General features: G+C 40.5%; 1 protein-coding gene across 1 annotated transcript in view; it reads right to left on the minus strand.

Annotated features, from left to right (window-relative positions):
• Positions 1-18,607, minus strand: part of LOC135216303 (hydroxysteroid dehydrogenase-like protein 2) — a 66,681-nt gene extending 48,074 nt beyond the window's left edge. The window contains exons 1-3 of the mRNA XM_064251478.1: positions 18,380-18,607; positions 15,289-15,452; positions 7,246-7,459 (exon numbers count right to left, since the gene is read on the minus strand). Coding sequence (XP_064107548.1) covers positions 7,246-7,459; positions 15,289-15,452; positions 18,380-18,396 — 395 coding nt within the window. The 5' untranslated portion in view covers positions 18,397-18,607. The remainder of the gene's footprint in view (positions 1-7,245; positions 7,460-15,288; positions 15,453-18,379) is intronic.
• Positions 18,608-27,204: the final 8,597 nt, after the last annotated feature.

Raw genomic sequence — 27,204 nt, forward strand, 5'->3', positions numbered from 1 at the left:
CGGAAGAACAGACGCACTTTTTAAAGGCTGCCTTTGCAATGGCTATCCCTGGCAGTCTGGGACGTTTTACAGATCCCGCCGAGGGAACGCCCGATCGGTGGGGATTCTCCATAACCTCCGTAAGGCTTTCGACTTTCCTTCTCCTCTGGGCTTGTGAGTTTGGAAGAGGTCTAGGCCTGAGAGCGAGACAGAGCCGATCGAACGCACCCTCTACTAATTAGGACGCCTTTCCAATGGCGAACTTGGCAGTCTGGGACGATCTACAGATCCTGCCGAGGGGACGCCTGATCGGTGGGGATTCTCCATAACCTCCGTTCTTTCCTTACATCGTCAAGAAGGAAGTTAGCTCAATCAATTCTAACATTTACTACACGTTATTATGAATAAATATTAAAATTTTCCTTCTTGCAAACTATGTGATTGTCTACCGAAAAGTTCGGTAGTTACACGTAAACAATTCTTCGAAATTTTCGAAGCCAAAGTTATCAAAACAAATTAATATGCGTATGCCGAACCAAAGATCCAGTACTTCCCTGCAAAAGATAGCCCAGAAGATCGATGGCGATGAAATCCAAAAATCAAGTCAGGAGGAACTGCAAACGTTGTTTACATTCCAAGCGACAGAAAAAATATGATAGAAAACAGGAATGGTTCCTAATCCTGCCACCCAGGGCAGAACGGTAGATCACCTGACCTACCTGCAGCGTGTGCCGCGAAATTTGAATTTCTGTCGGGGACGACGGAGTCTTAGCTATGTATATATCTGACAGGTAAGTTGATTGTATGAAAATGTCTGCACCAACCACCGATGTTCACCAGAAGTCGGCAGAGAACGAATTGCTGTTACATACGAAAATCCCTTCGTACGATAAATCCAGATTACGAAGGCAAAGACGAAAATTTTTCAGGTTGTGAAAGGGTGTACTGTAAAGTCCGAGATTCGCCCGGGCCGCCGAGAACAATTTCAAAACTCGCACGCCGCCAGCTCAGTAGACTCGCCACCATCCTCCCATAATACTGTTTGTTATTATGATTGAAGACATAGACAATAATGTGAAGGATTCGGTAGTGAGTAGTTTCGCAGATGACACAAGAATAAGTAGAGAAATTACTTGTGATGAAGATAGGAACGCTCTACAAAGAGACCTTAACAAAGTATATGATTGGGCAGAGGTAAATAGGATGGTATTTAACTCTGATAAATTTGAATCAATAAATTATGGAGACAGAGAAAGAAAGCTATATGCATATAAGGGACCTAATAATGAGACCATCACAAATAAGGAAGCAGTTAAAGACCTTGGTGTGATGATGAATAGGAACATGTTATGCAATGATCAAATAGCAACTCTGTTGGCAAAATGTAAAGCAATAATGGGAATGTTGTTACGGCACTTCAAAACAAGAAAAGCTGAACACATGATTATGCTTTATAAAACATATGTTCGTAGTCCACTTGAATATTGCAATATGATATGGTACCCACACTATCAAAAGGATATTGCACAAATAGAGAGTGTACAAAGGTCCTTTACAGCTAGAATAGAAGAAGTTAAGGACCTAGACTACTGGGAAAGACTACAATTCTTAAAATTATATAGTCTAGAAAGGAGAAGAGAACGCTACATGATAATTCAGGCATGGAAACAGATAGAAGGAATAGCAGAAAATATCATGGAACTAAAAATATCAGAAAGAGCAAGCAGAGGTAGATTAATAGTGCCCAAAACTATACCAGGAAAAATAAGGAAAGCACACAGGACATTAATCCACTACGCACCAGCATCGATAATGCAGCGTCTATTCAATGCGTTGCCAGCTCATCTGAGGAATATATCAGGAGTGAGCGTAGATGTGTTTAAGAATAAGCTCGACAAATATCTAAACTGCATCCCAGACCATCCAAGATTGGAAGATGCAAAATATACCGGAAGATGTACTAGCAACTCTCTGGTAGACATTAGAGGTGCCTCACACTGAGGGACCTGGGGCAACCCGAACAAGATGTAAGGTCTGTAAGGTAAGGTCTCTCCCATTAGTTCCTGATGCTAGTTACCACCATAAGATCCTGCTCTCCTATTGGTCAGCATCTGTCCCATCATGCACCTACGTAAGGGAATTCCTCGACCATTTCGTTTCGGCAGCGTTATCGTACACATGGAATTTGTTCGTTCATGCAGATTTCGTTCATTAGTGATTTCGCTTTCATTGTACTGTAAGTTACTTTATCGTGTTGTGTGTGAACTTAATTACTTACGCTATTAACCATGGGTCCCAAGAATGTTGCTGAAGTTCACCAAAAGAAGAAGACGCTTTCTATGAAGATGAAGATAATTCAGAAGAATGAAGCTAGCATGCGGTTGAGTGTGATCACTAAGTAATACGGCCGAAATCCGTCGACAATAGGCACCATCCTTAAGCAAAGCAGCTACACCTTCCAGGGGCGTGACTGTTTTTTCCAACAAGAGGAACCACATGCATGATGAGATGGAGAGGCTGCTTCTTGTATGGATTAAGGCCAAGGAAATCGCTGGCAATATGATAACCGAGACAGCAATCTGCCATTTTCGGTGATCTGAGTGCTCAGGCCAAAGACGACGCAAGAGAAGGGACATCAAAGGCAACCCCAGACTTCAAGGCTTCTCGGGGTTGGTTTGATTAATTTTGTAAACGGACTGGCATCCATTTGGTGGTGCGACATGGGGAGGCTGCCAGCTCAGACACAAAAAGCACCCAAGCCTTTGTCAAGACGTTCGACGAGATGACAATCAAGGAAGGCTACAGTTCTCAGGAAGTCTTCAACTGTGATGAGACTGGCCTTTTTTGGAAAAAAAATGCCTTGTTGGACATACATCACGGTGGAAGAGAAGCTACCTGGACATAAGCCTATGAAAGACAGGCTTACTCTTGCACTTTGTTCTAACGCCAATGGGGATTGAAGGGTGAAGCCCCTACTTGTGTATCATTCCAAGACTCCTCGAGCCTTAAAGGCCCACAAAGTGCTAACGGAGAAGCTTCCGGTGATGTGGAGGGCTAATGCGAAAGCCTGGGTAACGAGACTTTTGTTCATGGAGTGGGTAAATTTGGGTTTCGGCCCGACAGTGAAGAAATTCTTGGAAGAGAAGCGCCTCCCTCTGAAATGTCTGCTGTTGTTGGACAATGCCCCTGCTCACCCTCCTGGCCTCGAGAAATTTCCTAACAGAGTATTCTTTCATCAAGGTTCTTTATCTTCCGCCTAACACCACCCCTCTCCTCTAGCCCATGGACCAGCAAGTGATATCGAACTTCAAGAAACGTATACAAAACATCTTTTCAAGAGATGTTTTGACATCACCGATAACACAAACCTCACCCTGCATGAATTTTGGAAGGAACATTTTGATATTGTGATATGCATCCGACTCATCGATCAAGCTTGGCAGGAGGTTCCAAGGCGAATCTTGAATTCTTCGTAGAAGAAACTCTAGCCTGATGCCGTATCCGCCCAAGACTTCGAGGGATTCAACGTGGGCAAAGCTGATGCAGATTCAGAAACAGTTGACAATCCTGAAACTTTTGCAAGCAGATCTTGACGAGATCATTGCACTTGGCAAGTCCATGGGGCTGGTCATCGATGAGGACGACATAAATGACCTTCTCCAGGAGCACCTAGAGGAGCTTACGATGGATGAGCTGAAGAAGAGTTCTCTAGCAGCGGCGAGGAGGACCCTATGATAACGGCAGAAATTAAGGATGTTCTAGCTGCTTTTCATAAAGTGCAAACATCTGTAGAAAAGATATACCCTGAAAAGGTTTACATAGGTCGTATGCTTGTGCAGTTCGATGACGTTTGCCTGAATCATTTCAGGAACATTTTGAAAAGCAGGCAGAAGCAATCTTCCTTGGATAGTAAAAAAGCAAAAAAGAAAAAAAAAGAAAAAAAGACCAGAAAAAGGGAAAAAAAAAAAAAAGATATTGTTATGATACAATAAAGTTTGTTCATACTTACCTGGCAGATATATATATAGCTGTATTCTCCGAAGTCCGACAGAATTTTAAAACTCCCGGCACACGCAGTGGTCGGCCAGGTGGTAGTACCCATTCCCGCTGCTGGGAGGCGGGCGTCAGGAACCATTCCCATTTTCTGTCAGAATTTCTAGTGCCACTGTCTCCTGAGGGGAGGTGGGTGGGCACTTTGATTATATATATCTGCCAGGTAAGTATGAACAAACTTTATTGTATCATAACAATATCATTTTGTTCATGAATCTTACCTGCCAGATATATATATAGCTGAATCCCACCTTTGGAGGAAGGGGGAGACAGACTCGGATTTGGGAAACAATTTCATTTATATGATTAATATCTTGGTTCCTTACCTGTTAGCATAGCTGACTTCGTGAGTACCGTCACCCAAGTCTGCACCAAAAGAGTTCCAAAATCCAATGACGGAGGTGCAGAAAACACGTGTTGGCTGCACCGGCGACAGAGAAAATCTGACAGAAAATGGGAATGGTTCCTGACGCCCGCCTCCCAGCGGCGGGAATGGGTACTACCAACTGGCCGACCACTGCGTGTGCCGGGAGTTTTGAAATTCTGTCGGACTTCGGAGAATACAGCTATACAGTTACCATCCGAGTTGCGACCTAGATCCATTCCGACCAACAGGTCTTATGTCAGAAGGGTCATTAGTCGAAAATAGCAGCCAAAATGGCAGACACGTGGATTATAAGTACTCAGTTAAAGTGGAAGATTATACTGTACTCGAGGACGTATGATATGAATGTGTTGCATTTTTAAGTACCGTATATTTCGGCGTATAAGTCGACCCTTTAGCCCCAAAAAATGATGCCAAAATTAGGAGGTCGACTTATCTAACGGTAACAAAAAGTGAATCTTTATTATTTTGGCATATCAGTACAGGAATCCAGGCTTTACAGTTGGCTAATAACAATGACAGCCTTGTTGAGGTAACTATGCATGTAAATACCAGTATTAAAAACATCTCACACTGTAATACGACAATAATAATACATTAGAACATCCATTACCTTAAATAAAATGAAAAAAATCAAAGTAAATTGAAGAAACCCCAATCGCACAGCAAGTGTAAATATTGCGTAGCGAGAAAGATGCGTTCACTCTGACAGTTTTGTATTTACCGGGGTACTGTTCAAAAACATTTATGGTATGAAATCTTTTATCACATAAAATAAAATAAAAAAATTTTGTATTTAATGGTAAATATGTATTTAAAATCCTTCAAAATTACTTGAGTCATCGTCACTTGAATTAAACAATTCATCAAACAAATTATCATTCGCAGTTTCATCATAAGGATCCCAGTTTGAATCTGGTGAATCAACTGCAGGTTCGTCGTCACTTTCAAACAGGAGATCATCCTCTGTGCCATCCATTGCATTAGATATTCCGCATTTTTTGAATGACTTAATTACACTCTTTTTTCACATTATCCCAGGACCAATGGTCAAGGAATATTCCAACATAATACAATACCGGCACGTCGTTGGTTTGTACATACATATATACGTAGGCTGTTATGCAGTGTTAGTTAGAGCTTTGTTTGTTTACATTACACTCGAGTAACGTATCTTTCGTTTCGTCATTTCTAATCATATTTGCCAGTATTCATCTTTTATATATTACACAGATTTGTTAATCTACTGAGTATATTACCTGTATTTCATATGGTAAGTAGAGCAACATGTGTACCGTAATAACATTCAGGTTATTTTATATGATACGTTTTACCCTGTGCTGCCGGCGCCGTCGTAACTGTCATACCGCGCCGCGCACTACGCTACTGCGCTGCCAAACAGTAAACGCCGCCAAATATAAAAAAATAGACCCCTGTCGGACACTGTCGTAAGTACAGGTGGACGTAACTCGCGAGGGTCGCAACTCGGATGGTAACTGTATTTATATCTGGCAGGTAAGATTCATGAACAAAATTAATTTTAACTTTTTCGTAAAGTTAAGTGTTAATGTTTTCTGCCATTTGTTAATGTGTTTCGTAAAGTTTAGAGTTGATGTTTTCTGCCATTTTTTTATGTGTTTCGTAAAGTTAAGTGTTCATGTTTTCTGCATTTGTCCTCCTCCTCTGTCACTTTCGGACATTGCCTCAATCGCAAGGTAAGGTTCCACATTTTACTACATATGTACATACATGTACATACAGTATTTCTTGTACCCTGTACATTAATACACTTTATTTACTGTGGTGCTTTTGTAGGGCTTGGAACAAATTAGGCAATTTGCATGTAAAATGTAGTTCTAGATACAAAAAAATCAGGTTACGAAGGCCACTTCGGAACGGATTAATTTCATAACCTGAGGCATTACTCTACCTGAACATTTGTACCTGCACCTCCCTTGAGTGGAGGGAGATGACATCACCTACATCGGCAATGGCGGTGCCACCGTAGAAGTTTTTAATCTGTTGTCTCCCATCTAGGGAACCTACAGCTGTATAATTGTTTGGTAAGACACTGCAATATAATTATAAATTACATTAAAAAAATTTAACAAACACCTTAGCAGGGTTTCTCCAGGATTCGAAAATGTTGCATTTGCATTCGCGTGTCTGTGAAATACTTGCGTATGATAATTAGTTAGGTTCCAATGAAAAGTTTGCACTGCTGTGAATTCGTGCAACTCGAATCGCGTAAGATTGAGATATTACTATACGTATATACAATCACTTTTTTCCCCATTGTTCAAACAATAATAAGCCAAACTTTATTCCTAGTCCTATAGATTCTCTTCTTTTTAATTGCAAGTCTTTTGCTCCTCCTGAAGTTAAGTCCGACTCTCTCCCTCACTGTTTTTTCAGGTTAATACACTACATTGCCTGATCCATCAGTATTCTTTTATATAAAAATGAAATTACCAGTATCCTATTAATCTTGAATTGTTCAAAATACTACGTACTAATAACATAGTGACACTCTTAGCAATACTGACAGCTTTAATACACCTTGTGTCACACTGACAATTGGGGAAGTACAATATCTGTCATTATGCGACCTGATTACCTTAAAGGGACATTTGAAGAATTGCCATATAATCAAATGTTCCTCCATGATAAAAATAAAAAGAACACGGATTCCTTTACTATCCCTAGTGGCATCTGTCCTTATCTTGTAGTCAAAATACTGAAAATAATACTGGGCCTATATCCAAGACACAAACTATAAAGGGAGGCAACAAAAAGACCAACAAAATATAAAACAAAACAAGACTTACACAAGATATGTTCCTCTTGTATTGATCTGGTGCATAAGATCGAACTTCTTCATGGAGGTATGTTGGGTTCCAGTAAGTGAGATAGCACTAGCATTGTTGATACAAATATCTATGCCTCCAAACTGTTTAACTGCATTATCAACAGCATTGCCAACAGAATTTTCATCGCGGACGTCCACTACACAAGGGAGAGCTTGACCCCCTACTGCTTCAACTGCAAATGACCATGATTAAATACAATGATCTTAAAATCACAATTTTTTTTTAAAGTAAATATGAAGTTTTTATGATAAAACAAAGTTTAATGTATACTTACCTGGCAGGTATATATATAGCTATATTCTCTGTTCCACCTGGCAGAAATTTTCAAAACTCGCGGCAATCGCTAGTAACCTATTAGTAGTTCAGGCAACCACCACCCCGTTACCGTGGCGCTAGCGCTAGGAACCGTTCCCAATTGGGCCAGATTTTCTCTGAACCCTGTCCCCTGAGGGGAGGCGGGTGGGAATTAAATTATATATACCTGCCAGGTAAGTATACATTAAACTTTGTTTTATCATAAAAACTTCATTTTAATGTATGACACTTACCTGGCAGGTATATATATAGCTGATTGACACATTTGGAGGTGGGTCAAGGACAGCAACATTCTTAGAGTATAAAAATATTATTAAAATATTATTAAAACTCCAGGTTCCTTACCTGCTAAGGTAGCTGACTTCATAGGTCCTGCCTCTACAAGCCTGCTTAAACCTTAGTAGCTCTCAACAAGGAAGTGTCCTGTATGTTGAAGAAGCTAAGACTGGAACTGACAACTGGACGTGACCAATGTGTTGACAGATCCTTACAGCCCTCTTATGCCACGGCATTCAAGCTAGTAACAAATCATTTACCTGAACTACACACACACCATCACCAGATAATACTAACACGACTGAGAAAAGTACCGCACCCTTTTCTCAGACGACCAAAAAAAACACAAACACCATCACCTAATAAAAACAACTAGCTTACAAGAAGGTTATGGGGTAGTAACTCCTTTGCCCAATACTGTACCCGAGGACACGTATGGACCTAGCGTCTGACAATTATCGAAGGTTGTCTGAACGTCCCTAAGATAATGAGACGCAAATATTGAATTAGTTCTCCAATATGTTGATTCAATAATTTCCTTGAGGGCTAAATTCTTTTTAAACGCTAATGAAGTCGCCACTGCCCTGACTTCATGAGCCTTCACCTTTAAAATACCAAAGCTCTGCTCTTCACACAACATATGAGCCTCTTTAATTAACTCTCTCATGAAGAAGGCTAGAGCGTTCTTCGTCATGGGTCTAGTGGGGTCTTTAACTGAACACCACAGAGCATCAGACCTCCCTCTGATAACTCTTGTTCTTTGTATATAACATCTCAACGCTCTCACTGGGCAGAGAACTCTTTCTTGCTCGTTACCGACCAATTCAGCTACACCCAAAACTTCAAGGATCTTGGCCAAGGATTAGCTGGATCCTCATTCTTGGCCAGAAACCTTCTTGGAATGCACACAGACACTGCATTGCCGTGTCTCCATCCCACCTTCTTCGATATGGCCTGAAGCTCACTAACTCTTTTAGCAGTTGCTAATGCTACTAAAAAGATAGTCTTCTTAGCAAGATCTCTCAGAGAGGATTCCTCTAACGGTTCGAATTTGCTAGAAGTTAAATACTTCAAGACCACATCCAGGTTCCACGCAGGTGGCCTGCCTTCTGATTGTTTCTTCGTCCCAAACGACCTAATCAGATCTCTCAGATCTAAGTTATTCGAGATGTCTAGATCCCTGTGTCTAAACACTGAGGTTAGCATACTCTTATAACCTTTAATTGTCGAAACTGACAAGTGTAAATCCTTCCTCAAGTAAAGAAGGAAATCTGCGATTTGGGTCACAGAGGTACTGGATGAAGACACTTTCCTGTTTTTACACCACTTCCGGAAATTGTCCCACTTCGACTGATACACAGTGATTGTGGAGGTTCTTCTGGCTCTAGCCACTGCACTGGCCACCTCTCTAGAATAATCCCCTCGCTCTGACCAGACGTTCGATAGTCTGAACGCAGTCAGACCCAGAGCGAGGGTATTCTTGTGAAACCTGTCGAAGTGGGGTTGTTTGAGTAAATCTACTCTTAGAGGAAGCGTCCTTGGCGTATCTACCGTCCATTCCAGTACCTCTGTGAACCAAACTTTGGGCCGGCCAAAACGGGGCTATTAAGGTCATCCTCGTCCTTTGCTCTCCCTGAACTTCTTCATCACTTTCCCCAGCACCTTGAACGGAGGAAATGCGTACAGATCTAAGTTTGACCAATCCATCAGGAATGCATCTACCGCCACTGCTTCCTGGTCTGGAATCGGAGAGCAATATGTTGGTAATCTCTTTGTTCTGGCTGTCGCAAACAGATCCACTACCGGACGGCCCCACAACTTCCACAGGCTCTGGCAAACCTCCATGTGCAACGTCCACTCCGTCGAGAGAAGTTGCTCTCTCCTGCTCAACAGGTCCGCACCCACGTTCTTTTCTCCTTGTATAAACCTGGTGAGTATCACGACCTTTTCCTCTTCTGCCCAAAGCAGAATTTTTTCTTTTGCCAGATTGTAAAGGGGAAAAGAATGAGTTCCCCTTGCTTCCGAATATATGCCAGAGCCGTGGTGTTGTCCGAGTTGACCTGCACTGTCTTGTTTCGAATCAACTCTCTGAAGTGCTTCAAAGCCAAGAAAATTGCCAACAGTTCCTTCCTGTTTATGTGCCACTTTGTTTCGTCCTTGTTCCAAAGTCCCGACACCTCTTGAGGGCCTAATGTCGCTCCCCACACCCGCGTCCGACGCGTCGGAAAACCAGACGAGGTCTGGGTTCTTCTGCTGAAGCGACATCCCTCTTGCTAACCTGCCTGGAGTTAGCCACCACTTTAATTCCTCCTTTACTTCGGTCGGAATTAGAAACTGGAAGGAATCCGGTTGCGATTTTCTTGGCCATGAATCCTTCAGGAAAAACTGAAGAGGTCTCATGTGCAGTCTTCCTAAAGAAATGAACCTCTCTAGTGAAGAGTGTGTGCCCAGTAGACTCATCCACACTCTTGCAGAGCATCGGTCTTTCTTTAGAAAATCCTGCACCTTCTGACTGCATTGGGCTTGCCTTTCGGGGGACGGAAAAGCCCGAAAAGTCACTGCCGATATCTGAATCCCCAAATAAACTATCTGTTGTTGGGGCTCCAAATGGGACTTTCCCATATTCACTACCAGACCTAGGTCTTTTGCTAAGTCCAATGTTTGACTTACGTCCTCCAGACATTGAATTCTCGACTGGGATCTTATCAACCAGTCGTCCAGATACAAAGATACTCTGATCCCTCTTAAATGTAGCCATCTCGCCACATTGGACATCATCCTCGTGAATACTTGAGGGGCTGTGCAAAGGCCGAAGCATAGGGCCTTGAACTGAAAGACCCTGTCCTGAATCACAAACCTTAGATACTTCCTGCTTCCTGGATGAATCGGAATATGAAAGTATGCGTCTTGTAAGTCCAGAGTCGCCATCCAGTCCCCTGGACGTACCGCTGCCAGTACTGAATCGTTCGTCTCCATAGTGAACTTGGTCTTTTCTACGAAAAGATTCAGTTGACTTACGTCCAGCACTGGCCTCCAACCTCCCGAGGACTTTGCAACCAGGAACAGACGGTTGTAAAATCCCGGAGATTCGTGATCCAGAACAGGTTCTATTGCTCCTTTCTCTAGCATGGAAGCTACTTGCTCCCACAGAGCGCTTTCTTCTCTAAATCGTTGTAATTTGCCCCGAGGGCTCTCGGAGATGTTGCGAGAGGGGGTCTTTTCACGAAAGGAATCTTGTATCCTTCCCGAGCTACGTTGACAGCCCAGGGATCTGCCTTCATTTGTTGCCAGACTTCCCAAAAACCTTGAAGTCTGGCTCCCACTGTCGTCTGGAGGACCGAATTCTCATTCTTTAGAGGGGTTCTTGGCTCCTCTTTTCGCTGGTACTCTCTTACCCCTAAAGGCGGGTCGAGCGAATGTTCTTCCTCGAAAGGGCTGTTGCGACGGTCTAGTCTCCTTTGGCGTCTTCTTCACCAACTTGGTTGGTAAGAACTTCTTAACCGAAGAAGAAAGAAGATCTTGAGTAGCTTTCTGCGAAAGGGATAGAGCTATATCCCTAATCACCTCTGAAGGAAACAGCTGTTTCGAAAGGGGAGAGAACAGTAACTCCGATTTCTGAGAGTTAGAAACTCCTTTTGAGGCGAACGAACACAAGAGCGATCTCTTCTTAAGCACTCCTGCCGTAAATAACGAAGCCAGCTCATTCGTTCCGTCTCTAAGAGCCTTATCCATGCAGGACATAATGCTCTTAGCTGTTTCTAAGTCCTGCGAATACCTCTTCTCCTATGGAATTCGCTAGCGCTCCCAAAGACCAATCCAAGAAATTAAAGACTTCGAAAGTCCTAAAAATCCCTTTAAATAGATGGTCAAATTCCGAGGACGTCCAACCAGACCATTGGCCGACTGTAACGCCCTGTCTGCTGTGAGGGCTGTCCCACCCTATACTGGAGAAGTCCCCCTGGGAGGAGGCAGGTACTCCCAGGCCTAGACTTTCTCCAGTAGCGTACCATACTCCCGATTTAGAAGCTAACTTAGCTGGAGGAAAAACAAAAGAGTATTTTCCCGCTTCTTTCTTGTCCTTCATCCAGTCATTCACCCGTTGAAGGGCCTTCTTTGCCGAAATTGACATCGTCATTTTCAGGAAGGAGGACTTCTTTGGAGTCCTAGTCTTGGAAAACTGTGATAAGGGGGATAACGGAGCTGTCGGTTTAAATTCCCCCTCAAAAACAGCAATAAGACGTGAAGTCAGAACCTTATAATCTGAAGAAGGTTCTGTATTCTTTTCTTCAATTACTTCCAACTCTTCTTCTGCTGAAGAAATATCTTGCAAGTCGTCGTCGTATTGACGCTTCGTTGACGGACTAGCGTCCTGCCGCCTGCGTCCTGCGGCTAGCGAGGCATCGGCGTCCTGCCGCCTCTCGATGTCTTGCCGCCTGCGTCCTGCGGCTACCGATGCGTCTGCGTCCTGCCGCCTGCGTCCTGCGTCCATCGTAGACACGCCTGCTTCCTGCCGCCTGCGTCCTGCGTCCACCATTGGTTCCGCGTCCTGACGTTTGCGTCCTGCTTTCTTCCGACACTATTTTTCCTCCTAGCGCCAGTGCGCCCTGCGTCCTCGGCGAACGCGTCCTTGTCTTCCCTTTTCGAAGACTTAATGGGAAGGAAATCGTCCTTACGCCTCGAAGATGCTTGTTCAGGAGCATCCCAAGACTTCACCAACACTGCCAACTTGGACTGCATTTCCCGTAAGAAATGCTTCGTACCATCCTCCTGAATGGTAGACGACGAAGGATGAGGATTACGAGCTGGACTGCGACCTAAAGGAGAGCGATCTTGTACTCTACCCGACGGAGAAATACGAGGGGAGGATCCATAAGAAGATGGAGGCGATTCTCCCAAGGCAATACCATGCCGAGACGGACGTATATCGCCAGTGCGATTTGCGTCCTCTCTAGTACGAAAAATCCTTTTCCTCTTGATCGGTACTGCTCCCCCGTCTTCCGAGGATGACAACACCTCAGGACTACTCCAAGCCTCACTATCTTGCACCTGTCTCTCGAGAGCAGTTGATGTCCTGAACGTCCTCTTGAGTGGGCGAGACACCACTGCATACCGACGTTCTCGCTCGGAAGTCGAACCTTCCGAGGACGCACACTTCCCAGTTACGCCTTTTCTGCGGCGAACTGCAACAGCCTGGGAACTTGCAACAGGACTGTTCGAAGGGACGCCTGACCGTGTCAAAACCTCTCTCGCCTCCCTTCGACTGTCGACATGCCTTCTCCCTTGGGTCTGGGAGCTTGACAGAGGTCTAGGTCTAGGAGCACGAGAGAGACGATCAGACGCCCCCTCCACTACACTTTCACTGACATCGAAAGCACTAACTTTGTCTGTAAGTCGCTGTATCTGGTCGCCCATGGACGCAAGGGCAGCGAACACTTTCACAATATTTGTATCGTTCGTCTCCTCCGATACAGCAGCGGGCGCAGGATATACCTGGGGAGAAGGAACTACAATTAACTACATTAGAAGGAGCTGGAGAGGAAATACAATCACCTCCTTTTACTCGAAGAATTTGACTTCTCACTACGAGAAACAGATCTCCTTACACGATCTTTCTCCAGTCTCTCAACGTATTTCATAAAGACCTTCCATTCCTTCTCTGATAAATTCTCACATTCAATGCATCTATTCTCCCAAGTACACACAGTCTCCCTACATTTCTTACAAACGGTATGAGGGTCGACCGAAGCTTTCGGCAGTCTTACCTTACACCCCTCTTTTACACACACTCTAAACATACTTCCAGAGTCAGACATCTTAAAGAACAATCCAAAGCGAATGCCAAGCTAACGTTTCCAAGTACAATACCAAAATCCAAGATCAGTCAGCAACGAGAATGAAAATTCTAGCAGGGAACCACCAACAATGTTGCCGGTTCGGCTGGCAGAGAAAATCTGGCCCAATTGGGAACGGTTCCTAGCGCTAGCGCCACGGTAACGGGGTGGTGGTTGCCTGAACTACTAATAGGTTACTAGCGATTGCCGCGAGTTTTGAAAATTTCTGCCAGGTGGAACAGAGAATATAGCTATATATATACCTGCCAGGTAAGTGTCATACATTAAATGTATTTTTCCTAGCTATAAAATCCTGAGGTCTTTTACATAAGGAATTACTTTCAGCGTAGGCTGGAATTAGGTCGTTAAATTCTTGAACAAGGTGGTTAAGTAGTAACTACTGTCTGGTAGGCGGGTAGGCCCACCTCCCTGGATGTAAACACTCCACTTTGCCTTCCGGCCCAGGTTAAGATTGAGGGGTGGCATGAGGTGGGCAGTAATGCAAAGGACCTCAGGTTTGTACAGTTACTTTACATAAGGAAGACTCACTGATTAGTGGGAGGAATGTGAGTGAGACTCTAGAACTGACTGGATTTCTGCACTCCTGGGCTATTCCTCATGGTCGTAAGAGCGAGGAGGAGAGCCCTGCCTCTGACAACTTGATCGGAGTATGGGAGCTGCATGATCAAGAGTCAGACTTCTGGACCTTACTGAAATGAGCGAGGAATCGTAACTCATCTGAAAAAGGGCTGGAAAGAATATTTAGTCGGGGGCACTAATGCAAAGTTCTGGGAAGGGTTGCATCCAGGCAGGCGGGCCTACCCACCTACCAAACAGTAGTTACTGCCTAAACACTTTGTTCAAGAATTTAACGGGCGTAATTCCAGCCTACGCTGAAATTAATCTCTTATGTCGGGCGTAATTCCAGCCTACGCTGAAATTAATCCCTTATGTAAAGGACAGAGGGTTTGTATATTGAGTAGGAACAAATTGTACTTTTTGGCAAGCTAAGTGCAATTTATAGCAATAAATGCCTGCAAATGAACTATCCAAAAAATAAACACAAAGTTTTTTTTTAGGTTTTTCTTTTGTAAGAGAACAAATAAGAAAAAACTGGCTAAACAATAACTACATTACCACTAATCAGTACATATAAATCAATCAGAAAAGTCCTGTAAGTATAAGACTACTATTATAGAAACATCCAGTCCTAATATACTCAAATTTTCAGCTGTTATAGTGATTTATTCTGATATGTACTTCTGTATTCATACTTTAAGAACACATTACTTCTTATCTTCTCAAGGTACTTCAGAAAGAGCACGTTACTTCCAATCTTCTCAAGGTACTTCAGAAAAAGCACATTACTTCTTATCTTCTCAAAGTATTTCCTTCTTCACAAACTGTGATCACTCACCTTGAACTCCTCCATGTCCTCTTTGCTGTATCATTCTCTCACACTCACAACACAATTTACTTGCATTCAGCAGCAGTTCAAAGTCTAGGTGTTCTATTCTATATTTCAAGGTGTGTGTGCGTCCAGAATACTTTTATTATCTGTCATAGGAAAACAACTTACTTTCTTTGGCTGCTGTATAAATAGTGCCTGGTAACTTGGGATGTGGATCAGCAGTTTTTGCAGCAATGACAATATTGGCCCCATCACGTGCTGCTTTGAGGGCTATGGCTTTTCCTATACCCCTGCTTGCCCCTGTAACAAACAGGGTGCGGCCTGCAAGTTTTCTGTCAAAAGAAAAAATATGAATAATTGAATACCTACAAAAACTGTATGGCCCTTCAAAATTCCAATAAGCCAAAAGTTAAAATCTCACTACTTTCAACAGTTTCTGATCACCTGCATACCACAACTTCTCACATTTACTATGTGGAAACTGGCACTCCTTGGCAAGCTTTAGTTATCTCTCCTTGCATGAATTTTTGCCAACTCTATAGTTAATACTTTAACCCAACTTTTTGTTCTAAGCTATATGTCATAAATGTCTACTACATGTACCTGGATATTTGTAGGATACAGAAATTAGACCTCTTGTTTATTTACATATGGCACCAAATTAATCAAGAGTAATTCTCAAGTTGTAATTTACCTGAATCCTTCCTTTTTAAGCTAGGTGGTATCATTGTCATAGTACTACATTAGCATAATTGAATATGGTATTATATTTTTAAGGAAGTCTTCAGTCTGTTTAGAAGTGATGTTTAGGAGAGAAATAAAAATGTCACTACTATTTAAGGTTACAAAGGAGTTTGACAATCCCTATGAAATTTTACCAGATGTCAATAATTGAAATTAGCATTGAAATGCCATTTTTCCAATAATTCCTGATGTTTTTACCATTTATTTTGACAATTGACAATTTCCATATACATCTAAAGATTTCTAGCTGCAACTGTGGCAAATCCTGGGCCTAGCTAGATTAGGCTAGATGTGTATGTACGTATTCCTCTATCTGTCCTTGTAATCAATTTTATGGCAATCTAGGTCAGGTTATGTTGGGGGAGGCACTGCATAGGAGACAAAAGGGTCCAAACTGGGTAGGAGGCAGTGCCCCAGACGGTTTGGGTCTACATGGAATAAATGCAGAACACGGGGGTCAGGGCTGCTGTAGGCATTTTTGTAGTGGGCATTTCTGGGGGATATACCTATAGGTAATTCTAATCCCGCATTCCACGGTAAAGTAGACTAAGGCAACTGACGTTTTCCTATGTTATTTTACTTACTGAACAAGAATTTAAAGTAATATTTATTCGGCTGACTGTAATTTACCTTTGAAGACTACGTGACGGTACAAGGGGTGCCATGTACCGACGTACAGAGTTCAAAGGTAAATAACAGATTAGTTACAGTCGACTGGCAAAATATTACCTTAAACTCTTGTAAAGTAAGTAAAATAACAGGAAAACATCAACTGCCATAGTCTACTTTGACTGAACAATCTTCGAAGTTTTAGTTCGGGGCCAAGAAACATACCTATACAAACCGCCATATTTGCATTCTGGCAGGGGGTGTGGGATACATAACCACCCGGGAGCCATATGCCTGGCAAGGGGAGGATGGGTTGGGGTACTGGGAGTGGAAGGCACAGGTACAAGTTTGTAACGTGTTATGACCAGGGGAGCTCTGCCCCCTCCCCCATACCCCCCTTAAAGAAAGGTAATCTTAGAAGTGTAACATATAGGTTATGATACTAACCTAACCATGTAGAATGTGTTACCTGACCGGGGGGGCACCGACGCCCCCTACCCACCCTTAAATGATGGCAATCTGAAACAAAAGCTCCCTTATAACATGGCACATGCCAGTTAGATTGACGCATGCGTAGTAGGATTCGGCGTCGTAATAGCAGATGTAATAGGTGGATTTTGGCTATATAACAGCTCCATTATTGGTTTATTTATCGATTTATTTCATTTTGTATTCTATGTTTCAAATGTCATAAATAAGAGGAAATAACACAATAACATGGCAAAACTTTCCCCCAAGTGTTTTACCCCACCCATAACCCCACTTTCCCATCGATCCCCCTTACTGTAGGATAGAGTTGTATGGCATAGTAATATTCCCAAGCGTTTTACCAGACCCAAAACCCCACATTCCCATCGGTCCCCCTTAACGTAGGATAGAGTTTAAAGGTAAATAACAGGTTAGCCTAATTAGGTACTGCCAGCCAAAAAAATATCACTTTAAATTCTTGTTCAGCTAAAATTCTATATAAAAATGTAAACTGCCACAATCTTGTTCACCATGGTAAACAGGCTTAAATCTATGCTCTTTCCTACCCAAATAGTCCATTTCAGGGTCCCTATCTATTATTACAGTAAAACTTAACTTTAGGTAGTTGCGCAGCCTGAGTTACGTTAGGAAGGTAGGTAAGATCAGGTTAGATCAGGACCTAGCATTCTCTACAGAAAAGGTTATGTCCTAAGCCTATGTATGAGGAACCTGTCCCGGTTGATGATTGGGGGGAATCAGGCCACTACCCTGGATAGCATTTCACCCAAATACAATGGCTCCAAATGATTAAAAAATCGGGTATTTCTACAAAAGCAGTCTGCACGGACTGCAAGGAACGTAACTGCGGCTACGGTATCCACTAGGGGCGTCCAATGTATTTCGCCGTGTTTAGTACTGGCCCCTGGGGGGTAAAACTGCATAGAAAAACCGCAACTGCCATAGTCTTGGCCGCCGAGGATAAGTACCCTAGATCTACCAAAACTCGGCTAAAAATTAAAAGAAAAATCTTAAGACTGTTTTGAGTGAAAAGCTGGGCTACCCTCAACAGGCATAAGAACTTGAGGATCTCCAAAGGCCTTGTATAGCCAGAGTTAGGGTAAGTATGGGTCCCGATGTCCCACATGATGGAATTAGCCTACTACTACCTAGCCTAGTAGGTACCTATTAAGAGGCAAAGAGAGCTGGTCTGTGAGCAACTTGAGGCTGATTGGCTTAGGATAACTAGGCTACTACCTATAGGTAGTAATAGCTAGGTAGGTAGTAGTAGCTACTAGGCCTAGGTATGTAGTAGCTAGGTAGTATACAACCTGAGCCAATAGTAATAGGCTTAGGCCTATGAGACCTACTAACCTCAATCAGTTACACAACACCTCGCCTACTTTCCGAAGCACCAGCGCCATTGCATAAACTTACTCACCCAGTATTACCAATCATATTTCAGGTTAGAACGACCGCAGGCACTGCACAGTCAATGGTGTTTTCACCCCGGGTGGTCGTCGTCCTTTAATTCTCAGCTGTGGGTGGCTGGCTGCCGGTGTGTAGTACTACCCACTGTGGGTTGGAGAGTTGTAGTAGGTCCCGTCTCCCGTCCCGTCCCGTCCCGTGTGCACTTTCACGTCACCTCAGTTCGACTCTTGATACTAAATTACGATGTCTCAGGATGATTTATGATAAGGTGGCAAGTTTAAAGGGCTATCTTATAATCAGCTGTTTTATTGTGTTCTTGTAGTTATTCTTGTTTTCGTCTCTGCTGTTACGGTGCTTGTAGGGTCCTCGAAAATTGTTCACATGATTGATAACCTAACATTGCAGAATAAACATGCACCGTTTGAGGAATTCCTCTCAAAACGATTTTATTTTCTAATGTTTTTTTTTTTGTATTCACTTGTTTCCGAGCTATGTGCCTCTTGTTATCGTTATGAGTGTCTCATAAAAAATTACTGACTGATTTTCACTGCGTGTTGCCGTCTGTTAGGTAATCCTCAGACAGGAACTATGTTAATGTATTTGTATTCATGTGATAACCAAATATATTCGCATGCCCATATATTTTTTTTTAATTATGTACGTCTATATTGCATGACATAATAAGGGTGAAAGAACCACATCTACTCGAGAATTACACATTTAATATTATTTTATCTGATTTTGGTATGTTCTAGTGTGTAGTATCTGTGGTGCGGTTAGCACTGAAAAGATGGTTTTGCACAAGACGGAGCTGTAGGTCCCGTTGCTGGGTGACCAATTGGTTCCTAGCCACGAAAAAATATCTAATCCTTCGGGCCAGCCCTAGGAGAGCTGTTAATCAGCTCAGTGGTCTGGTAAAACTAAGATATACTTAAGACGAAGTCTTTTGACATAAAAGTCGGTAGATGTTTTAGTAACGCAGTATAATTACTGTTTTAGTTATGAAATTAATTTATTCTTATATATGTGAAATTGCTCTTGGTGAATGTATTGCGCATATCACGTATGATAAGAGTTGATCGTGTTACTAGATCTTGTTTGTGCCTCTGGCCAGAGAATGCTATTAGGAGGTCAAGAGATCGGGAGTGGAAAGGAAGGGTAGGTGTTCGCCCTCCGATAACTCCTTTGCGTGCTCCTCGATCTATGGGTGTGATGTGTATATATGCGTAGTACACTGTATGGGCTTGGAGGAATAATGGCATTATTCCTCCAAGTGTATGGGCGTGACATGGTCAAAAATTGTATTGACACACACCACCAATAATTCACTACAATTTTGACAAATTTGTAGAAATTGCCACTATCATATTTGGAATTTATTTTTTGACAACGAACTTGATATTATTATAAAGTTTTTTATGTGCATGAAACCTTGTAAGTCAGTTCTGCATTCGTGGTAATTGTATAACTTGTCTCTTTTCCCCAACAAAACCCTAATAGCCCGGCAGCTAGCTCGGTTTATTCAAGAGAAAAGAGGAATAAATATAAATGCTTATAAACTACTTGCTCGAGAACCCTTTTGAATGAAATGAACTTCTGCCGAGCTTCAGCCTGATGGTAATAGCCCTGGGAACTAGTTTAGGGGGGAGGGGGGGGGCAAATTTCACGGTTATATTCATGTTTGAGAGGAATGAAAAAAAAAAAAACATTTTTGTATGGTCAGGTGCTTGGGTACACAGCACTAACATTGACAAGTTTATGCCTGCCTGGACTGAAGGGTTTTAGGGGGTCGGGGTAACAAGTTAATTCAAGTGAGAAGAGGAATGAATAAAACTGCTTCCAAACTGAAGATTGGGTCCTGTATTGTTGAAAAACACTCAGTTGATAGTTTGGTGGAACAGAAACCTCAAACTGGACCTCGTTAGGCCGATATATTCATTCGCAATGGCTCCATGTGGCAACAACAAGAATCTTTCTCTCTCACACACACACACTATATATATATATATATATATATATATATATATATATATATATATATATATATATATATATATATATATATATATATATCTATATATATTGTGACAAAGTGCCAAGTATCTGGTTACTACAATTACCATTCATTAATTGTTACCTCACAACAGCCAGACACCTAAACCCTCATCACAGGTACTAAACGACTGAATACTCTAAAGGCAACAGTGATTCCTTAACAATTTATCAGTATTGCAGAAAATCAGACTAAGTTCATCAAAACAGGTGTGAGGTAATCTTGTAGGTAATTAAGTTAATCAAAGGGCATCACTCTATCAACAACTTTAAAAGTCTAAGTATTTCCCTGATTTCAAAAGTCTAAGTACTTCCCTGGTTCTAAGCACTCCAAATAAATTGAAGGAAAACAGATCAAATACCACTCTATGTTTCTACCTAACATCAACATAATCATAATTAAATATACTGGTTAGAAATAAAATACTTATAAAAATTTAAAATACAAAAATTTATTACTAAGCTCAAAATCATAAGTGAAATTCACCAAATCAGGGAAAATTACTGTTACTTGAAAACAAAGTAAAGTTTAATTAATTCTTAATCAATTAAGTAAAATTAAATCAAAACTAATTTAACACAAAATTCAAGAAAATTAATTCAACCAAAATTCAAAAGTGTTAGGCAATAATTGAAATTTGGAAATTAATTCACAAGTGCTAAACAACAATAAAACTTGAAAAGAATTCTAAGTAAATGCAAATTAATTCACAAGTGTTAAGTTAAATTCAATTAAATGGGCATCGATTAATTAATGAAAAAAACTAAGTTAATTAAATTGTGAATGCAAATGAAAACACAGAAAAATGGGCAAAATACCAAAATTGCAAAAAGTATTAATCACACAGAATATAAAATAAAAACACACACTTCAATAAGAAAATGGATAAATGCACAAAACATAAAAATCACTTCAAATGAAACAAACACAAAACACAAAAATTTGCAATGTGTAAAAATGTAAATAGTTTCTCTCAAACCATTGTAACCAATAGTTATTAGTTACTTACCAAACCATCATAACCATTAGATATTAGTTTCTTACCAAACCACTGACTATTAGTTATTAGTTGCAACTAATAAAAATATAACACACTTTACCTTCTTGGTATACCAATTTTCTTTCTTTGCTGCAGCTTGTTTCACACTTTCACAAAACCAGGTGCCGTTACACACAATGTTTGTTCAGATTCCACAAAAAGCACTAAATAATACTAAATAAACTCTAAGAAATGCAAAATCTGAAATCTACAAGTTACGAGTGACCATTTTACGTTACGTTAATATCAATTATGGCGAGGCAGAGAGAGAGAGAGGGAGATGTCTGAATGGAACGCAGTTCTAAGATGTAATGAAAACTCTCCCTTATGAAAGCTGGACAGTGGAGATGACACAAAACGTTTAGGGCAATAATTCTTTCTAAAAGCTTCAAAAAGTGACGTAACTTTACAGAAAAAACTATGAAATCATACGCGTATGAAACCAGTCAGTTCAACAAAGACACGTATTTGATTGAAACAGACTCGAGCAAAAGCCCCTATCAGACGTGATGACAGAATTCCTAAAACACAACGGAGGCCTTGATGTCTCTAGCCAAACGTGTTGACAGATTAGGAAAGCAAAGCAGAAACTTCAGGGTCTCTTATCGCAAGGCGTTGACATAACAGGGAGACAACTCTAGCTTCGAACGGACAAAGATAATCTCTCTCTCTTTTCATACTACGTTATATATTCTTTTTAAATTATGTTATGTGAAATCTGAACACAACATTTTAAAGATCCTATCTCTAAGCTATTTAGGAATCTGAAAAAATGTTGCCAAAATCCTCTACATAATATTTTATACAGTCAAAGGGGATATATGCATTTTGAAAGTAGTAATATAACAATATATAACAATACACACACACACACACACACACACACATATATATTATATATATATATATATACATATATATATATACTATATATATATATCTATATATATTATATATATATATATATATATATATATATATATATATATATATATATATATATATATTATATATATATAATATATTTGGCATTTTCAGAATTTCATAGTTGACTGAAAGAATGAATCAGTACTTATACATATTTATTTAATTAAAATTATATACTTTTTTGGCTATTTGCATAAATTTACCGTTTTTCATTTAAAACCGTAAAAGATTTTTTTTTTACTTTAAAATTATGTATAACTTAATTTCTTATATGTAAAAGGCTTAATAAAATATTTCACGCTGAAGAAAGTCTATGAAATCTGATTTTCATTTTTTACAAAGTATGAAAAATGTCGACACGAAAGAGTTAACTAGTCGGTGTAAGAAATGTGACAAAAGATGAATATAAAAGTTAAGGCTACTGCATATAATACGTATACTTTATATGATTGTACATTTTGAAAATCACAATTACTTATATTTGTATATTGGAATACTGTAGTATAGAAAATGTATCTTGAGGCTTAAAAAAAGATCTAAGTGGAAATTATATATCTGAAAATATTTCTAAGCCTATGAACCAATATGAAATTCAATTTTAAGTAGAAATAAAGGGAATAATATACGACTCAAATGCTTTTGTACATTTTAAGGTTAAATTAGCAGTTAAGATATCTGAGTTTGTTGAAGGACCAACAGAAACTAACAGTATAGAACATGGTAAAGACGTACCAATAAATGAAAGTAGCCATTCTTCAATTATTCGTTTCCCAGGCCCAAGTTATTGGTTTTGGGGGAGGGGTGGGAGATATCTGTATTTGTTTGTTTGTATGGTGTTTTTACGTTGCATGGAACCAGTGGTTATTCAGCAACGGGACCAACGGCTTTACGTGACTTCCGAGCCACGTCGAGAGTGAACTTTTGTCACTAGAAATCCACATATCTAACCCCCTCAGTGGAATGCCCGAGAGTCGAACTCGCGGCCACCTAGGTGCCAGGGCAAGATCATACCGATCATGCCACTGAGGCGCCGGGATCTATATTTCGTCACTTTCCCAAATTATACCTTAGCAGTGTTACCATAATATTTTTTCTATATTTAATTTACAGAAAAACAACCCAAAATAGTTTATTCACGTTTTACAGAAACGTGTGATTTACAATAAAAATTAATTTGAGCTTACGTTTTACACAAGTGAAAGATGTTTTCAAAGTTATCACAAAGTATATTTTTTCTGCAGCTCCAAAAGATCCTCGCAAAACTTATTATCACAGTGACTGTATTAGCAGGTACACTACTGTTAAAGCCCCAAAGAAAAGGTCATCCGAACCACAAGCTGAAACTTCTTGTACCCCACCCAAAGCAACACGACCATCTTCAAATCTGCCAAAATCTAATTCAAAAGGTTTACTTTATGAAAGATGTTTTTTCTGCCCTCACAAGTCCGAACGATGTAAGAGTAGTCAGTTCAGTCCAGTGCTGCTGAAATTCTCAATGCTCCAAAGAGATTTCCAGACCTTGAACAAAGCCAAAGAATACTATCTTTAGCAACTGAGGACCTGGTCGCAGTCGAGGTTAAGTATAATAATTTATGCAAACGACAATTTCTACGTAAAATAGCTCAGAAACAGCCAGTCAGTAATACATCAAACAGAAAATTACATGAAGTAGCCTTTGCCAGTCTATCAAGTTTGATTGAAACTGAGGTAATTGGGAGGAACAAACCAAAATACATATCCCAACTAATGGAGTTATACAAGGAGGTATATACTGGTGCAGGAGGCCTCACGGCTGGCCTTGATTTGTACACTCATCAAGTACTGACTGAAAAACTGAAAAACAAATTTGGTGATAAGATAAAAGTTGGTAAAGAATACAGTCGTAAAGGAAACTCCATCTTTAACAGTGACATCGAATTTGATGATGCAAAATCCAAACTCTTGAGTACAATACCCCATCATGAAAATGTTAGAAGTACAGCCATGTTGTTCAGATCTGATATACCGAATATGCCAAAAACAAGTTACCTGTGCCGACATCCATTGAAAACTTAAAATCATCAGTGCCTCATATACCACCTCTGATGGAAATTTTTTGTTAAACTCTTATCAACAGGTCCAGGAGCTTTCATCTGATGTGGATGATAGTGTATGACGAAAAACAACTGCACTGGCACCTCATACAATTTTTTTAACTACACATGGAACTGATCGTCCCTGGAAGAATACATGCCTTGGATTAGGGCTAACGTCAATCTTTGGAACTAAGACTGCACTTAGAATTCTAAATCGACATGGCCATGCAGTGAGCTATGATGAGTGCAAGCGTTTAGAAACAGAAATTGCACACTCTTACAGCTCAAGAAACCAAGAGACTCTTCTTCTATTAAGCTGTGTTCATTTTTGGCCAGAGGTTAGTTAGTCTATTTGACCTTAAACATTGCATTTACTGACCTCAGCCAGGAAGTATATGATTTCATAGTTGTTGGTTTGTTTGTTACCACAATTAGTCGAAATGTTATCGATGGAATTTAACAAAATTGTCAGAATATCTCGGCAATGATAAAAGGAGCAATCTCACGAGAGGTTTTGGTGTGACACACTTTGATGATGCACATATCTGAAGCTAATCCCTCTAGATTTCAGGCACTGCATGGGACAATTATGACTGAAACCTCGAGACTGTAGTTGGGAAGAACAAACTCGCAGAAAGTAACAACGAAAGTAACAACAATGAAACAGGACCTCATCAACCAAGGAGACGATTTGATGGACCATTTAAAACCATACCCCCCATTTCATGTCAATCTTAAATCAGCAAAATTTTACGTTGACACAGATACATCAGAGAAGCAGGATGACTTGTATACATTCATTGAAGCAAATAATTTACATATAATATGGCTCGTTACATCAATTCGATACTTACCTATTACGGTTGTAGCATCCAGTTTCACAACCACCAATGCGAATTTATGTTGTCCTTGCAACAAAGAACAGATCACTGAAAATTGCTGAAGAAAGTGGAATGATTTATCATCCCATCACCCACGACTTGGCCGTTGCTCTAACAACTTCACCAGCCTAAATTCGATAAGCTGATTATATTACTTGGATACATACCGGGTTAAAAAAAAATCCACATCGGGCTTGTACTAAATACACCACAAGGTGTTGAAACAAAACAAAAAATTCCCAACTAAACGGGCGGATACATACCGGGTTAAAACCCTTGGGGGACAGCTAGTATCTAGGGAAGATTAATGAGACCTTTTATTTCCTGTGATTTTTTCTTTACCTGGATTCATCTACATTTATCTGATCAACTGTACACATAAAGAAATCCAGCGAGCTGTTTGGATGAATGATGTCGATTTGTACATAAAGATTTTGACTCAGTTAGTTGAATATTTTTTTGCCCTGAATCGTCCTAACTGTGCTCGGTGGGGTGTATGGTTTCTGTCAAAAATGCAAAAAACTGGATCCCTCAGCATTGGATGTACTGAAGGCAGGCGCATTTTCAACCAAACGAAGTAAGAACACTTATTCAAGATCACCAATTGACATCAAACTAGAGCAGACTGTGAACCGTGATGCTGCTTTATCGTCAACAGGAATTACACATTTTGGATATTCAGACAACATTCAGATGATGGTGTGTTACACATACACAAATTAGTCTTGCTGTTCCTGAACTGAAGTCAGTGAGTGGCATCGTACCAGGAGAGGTTCCAATGAAGTACTATATTACAACACCCCGTCGCAGTTTATAATGTTAATACGTTAGGAGTTTACTCTTGTGATTTTAAGTTGTATTCAGTCAGAACCCAAATACCTTAGCACAGGTGCGGATAAGTCGACTTAACCACCCCCCTTTGCTTGGAAATAGTTAAAAAAGCAGAGACGTTCAGTTCAGTATGATCAAAATCACTTGAAGGATGATAAATAAAACTGGAAGTCATTGGTAAATAACAGGAATTTCGAGGTTACTTGGGACAAATGAGAGAGAGAGAGAGAGAGAGATGAGAGGAGTATGAGAGAGAGAGAGAGAGAGAGAGAGAGAGAGACTGCCTTTCGATGGAAGGGAGAATGGGGGAGTCAGTTGAACAGGATTGAAAATCCTCCTTTGCCATTGAAAGAAAATATCTTGAAGGGAAGAGTGTGTTATGATTCGCTTGATTTATTGTCTGTAAGGGCACAAATTTATTCTGGAGATAGATCAGAACTCTGTGGAGCACTGTTAGAGTATGGATTGATGAGATTGTTACTGTCATTGTAGTCTTATAATTTCCAGATATCTATATGTTCCTTATGAAAAGTCTTGCAGAGTTGCCGAGTCGGGATTAAGTATATTTTATCTGCTTACTCTGCGTAATCTTGATTGCGGGATAAATTAGTGAAATGGTTACAAATTTGTTGAATAGATGGCGTAGGTGTTTGCTTTGTATTTATTCACTTCTTAAAATAATGCTCATTGTAACATTCTTCTTTGAAATCTTCCCACTGTGTAATGCCCAGCAGGGTAGCCTGTTTGCTGCAATATATATAGCGCCATTGTTTGGGGTAGAGCTGTCAGTTGACTAATATACTGGATAGGCAGGATCTAAACTTGTAACCCTACACATAGCCTTTCAACACTAAACACCTCTTTGCATACCAGGGTTCTAGGTAATATCTACAAAAGTACTAGAATAGAGATTAAAATGGTTGGTCAAAATATCCTACCACTTGTCTGCATAATGCAATTTTGCACATGGAAAACTTTATCAAGGCACATTGCACACTAGAGGAGAAATTTCTTTTTATCATTTGGTCA

The sequence above is a fragment of the Macrobrachium nipponense genome, chromosome 19 (genome assembly GCF_015104395.2).
Source record: "Macrobrachium nipponense isolate FS-2020 chromosome 19, ASM1510439v2, whole genome shotgun sequence".
Lineage (NCBI taxonomy): Eukaryota > Metazoa > Arthropoda > Malacostraca > Decapoda > Palaemonidae > Macrobrachium > Macrobrachium nipponense.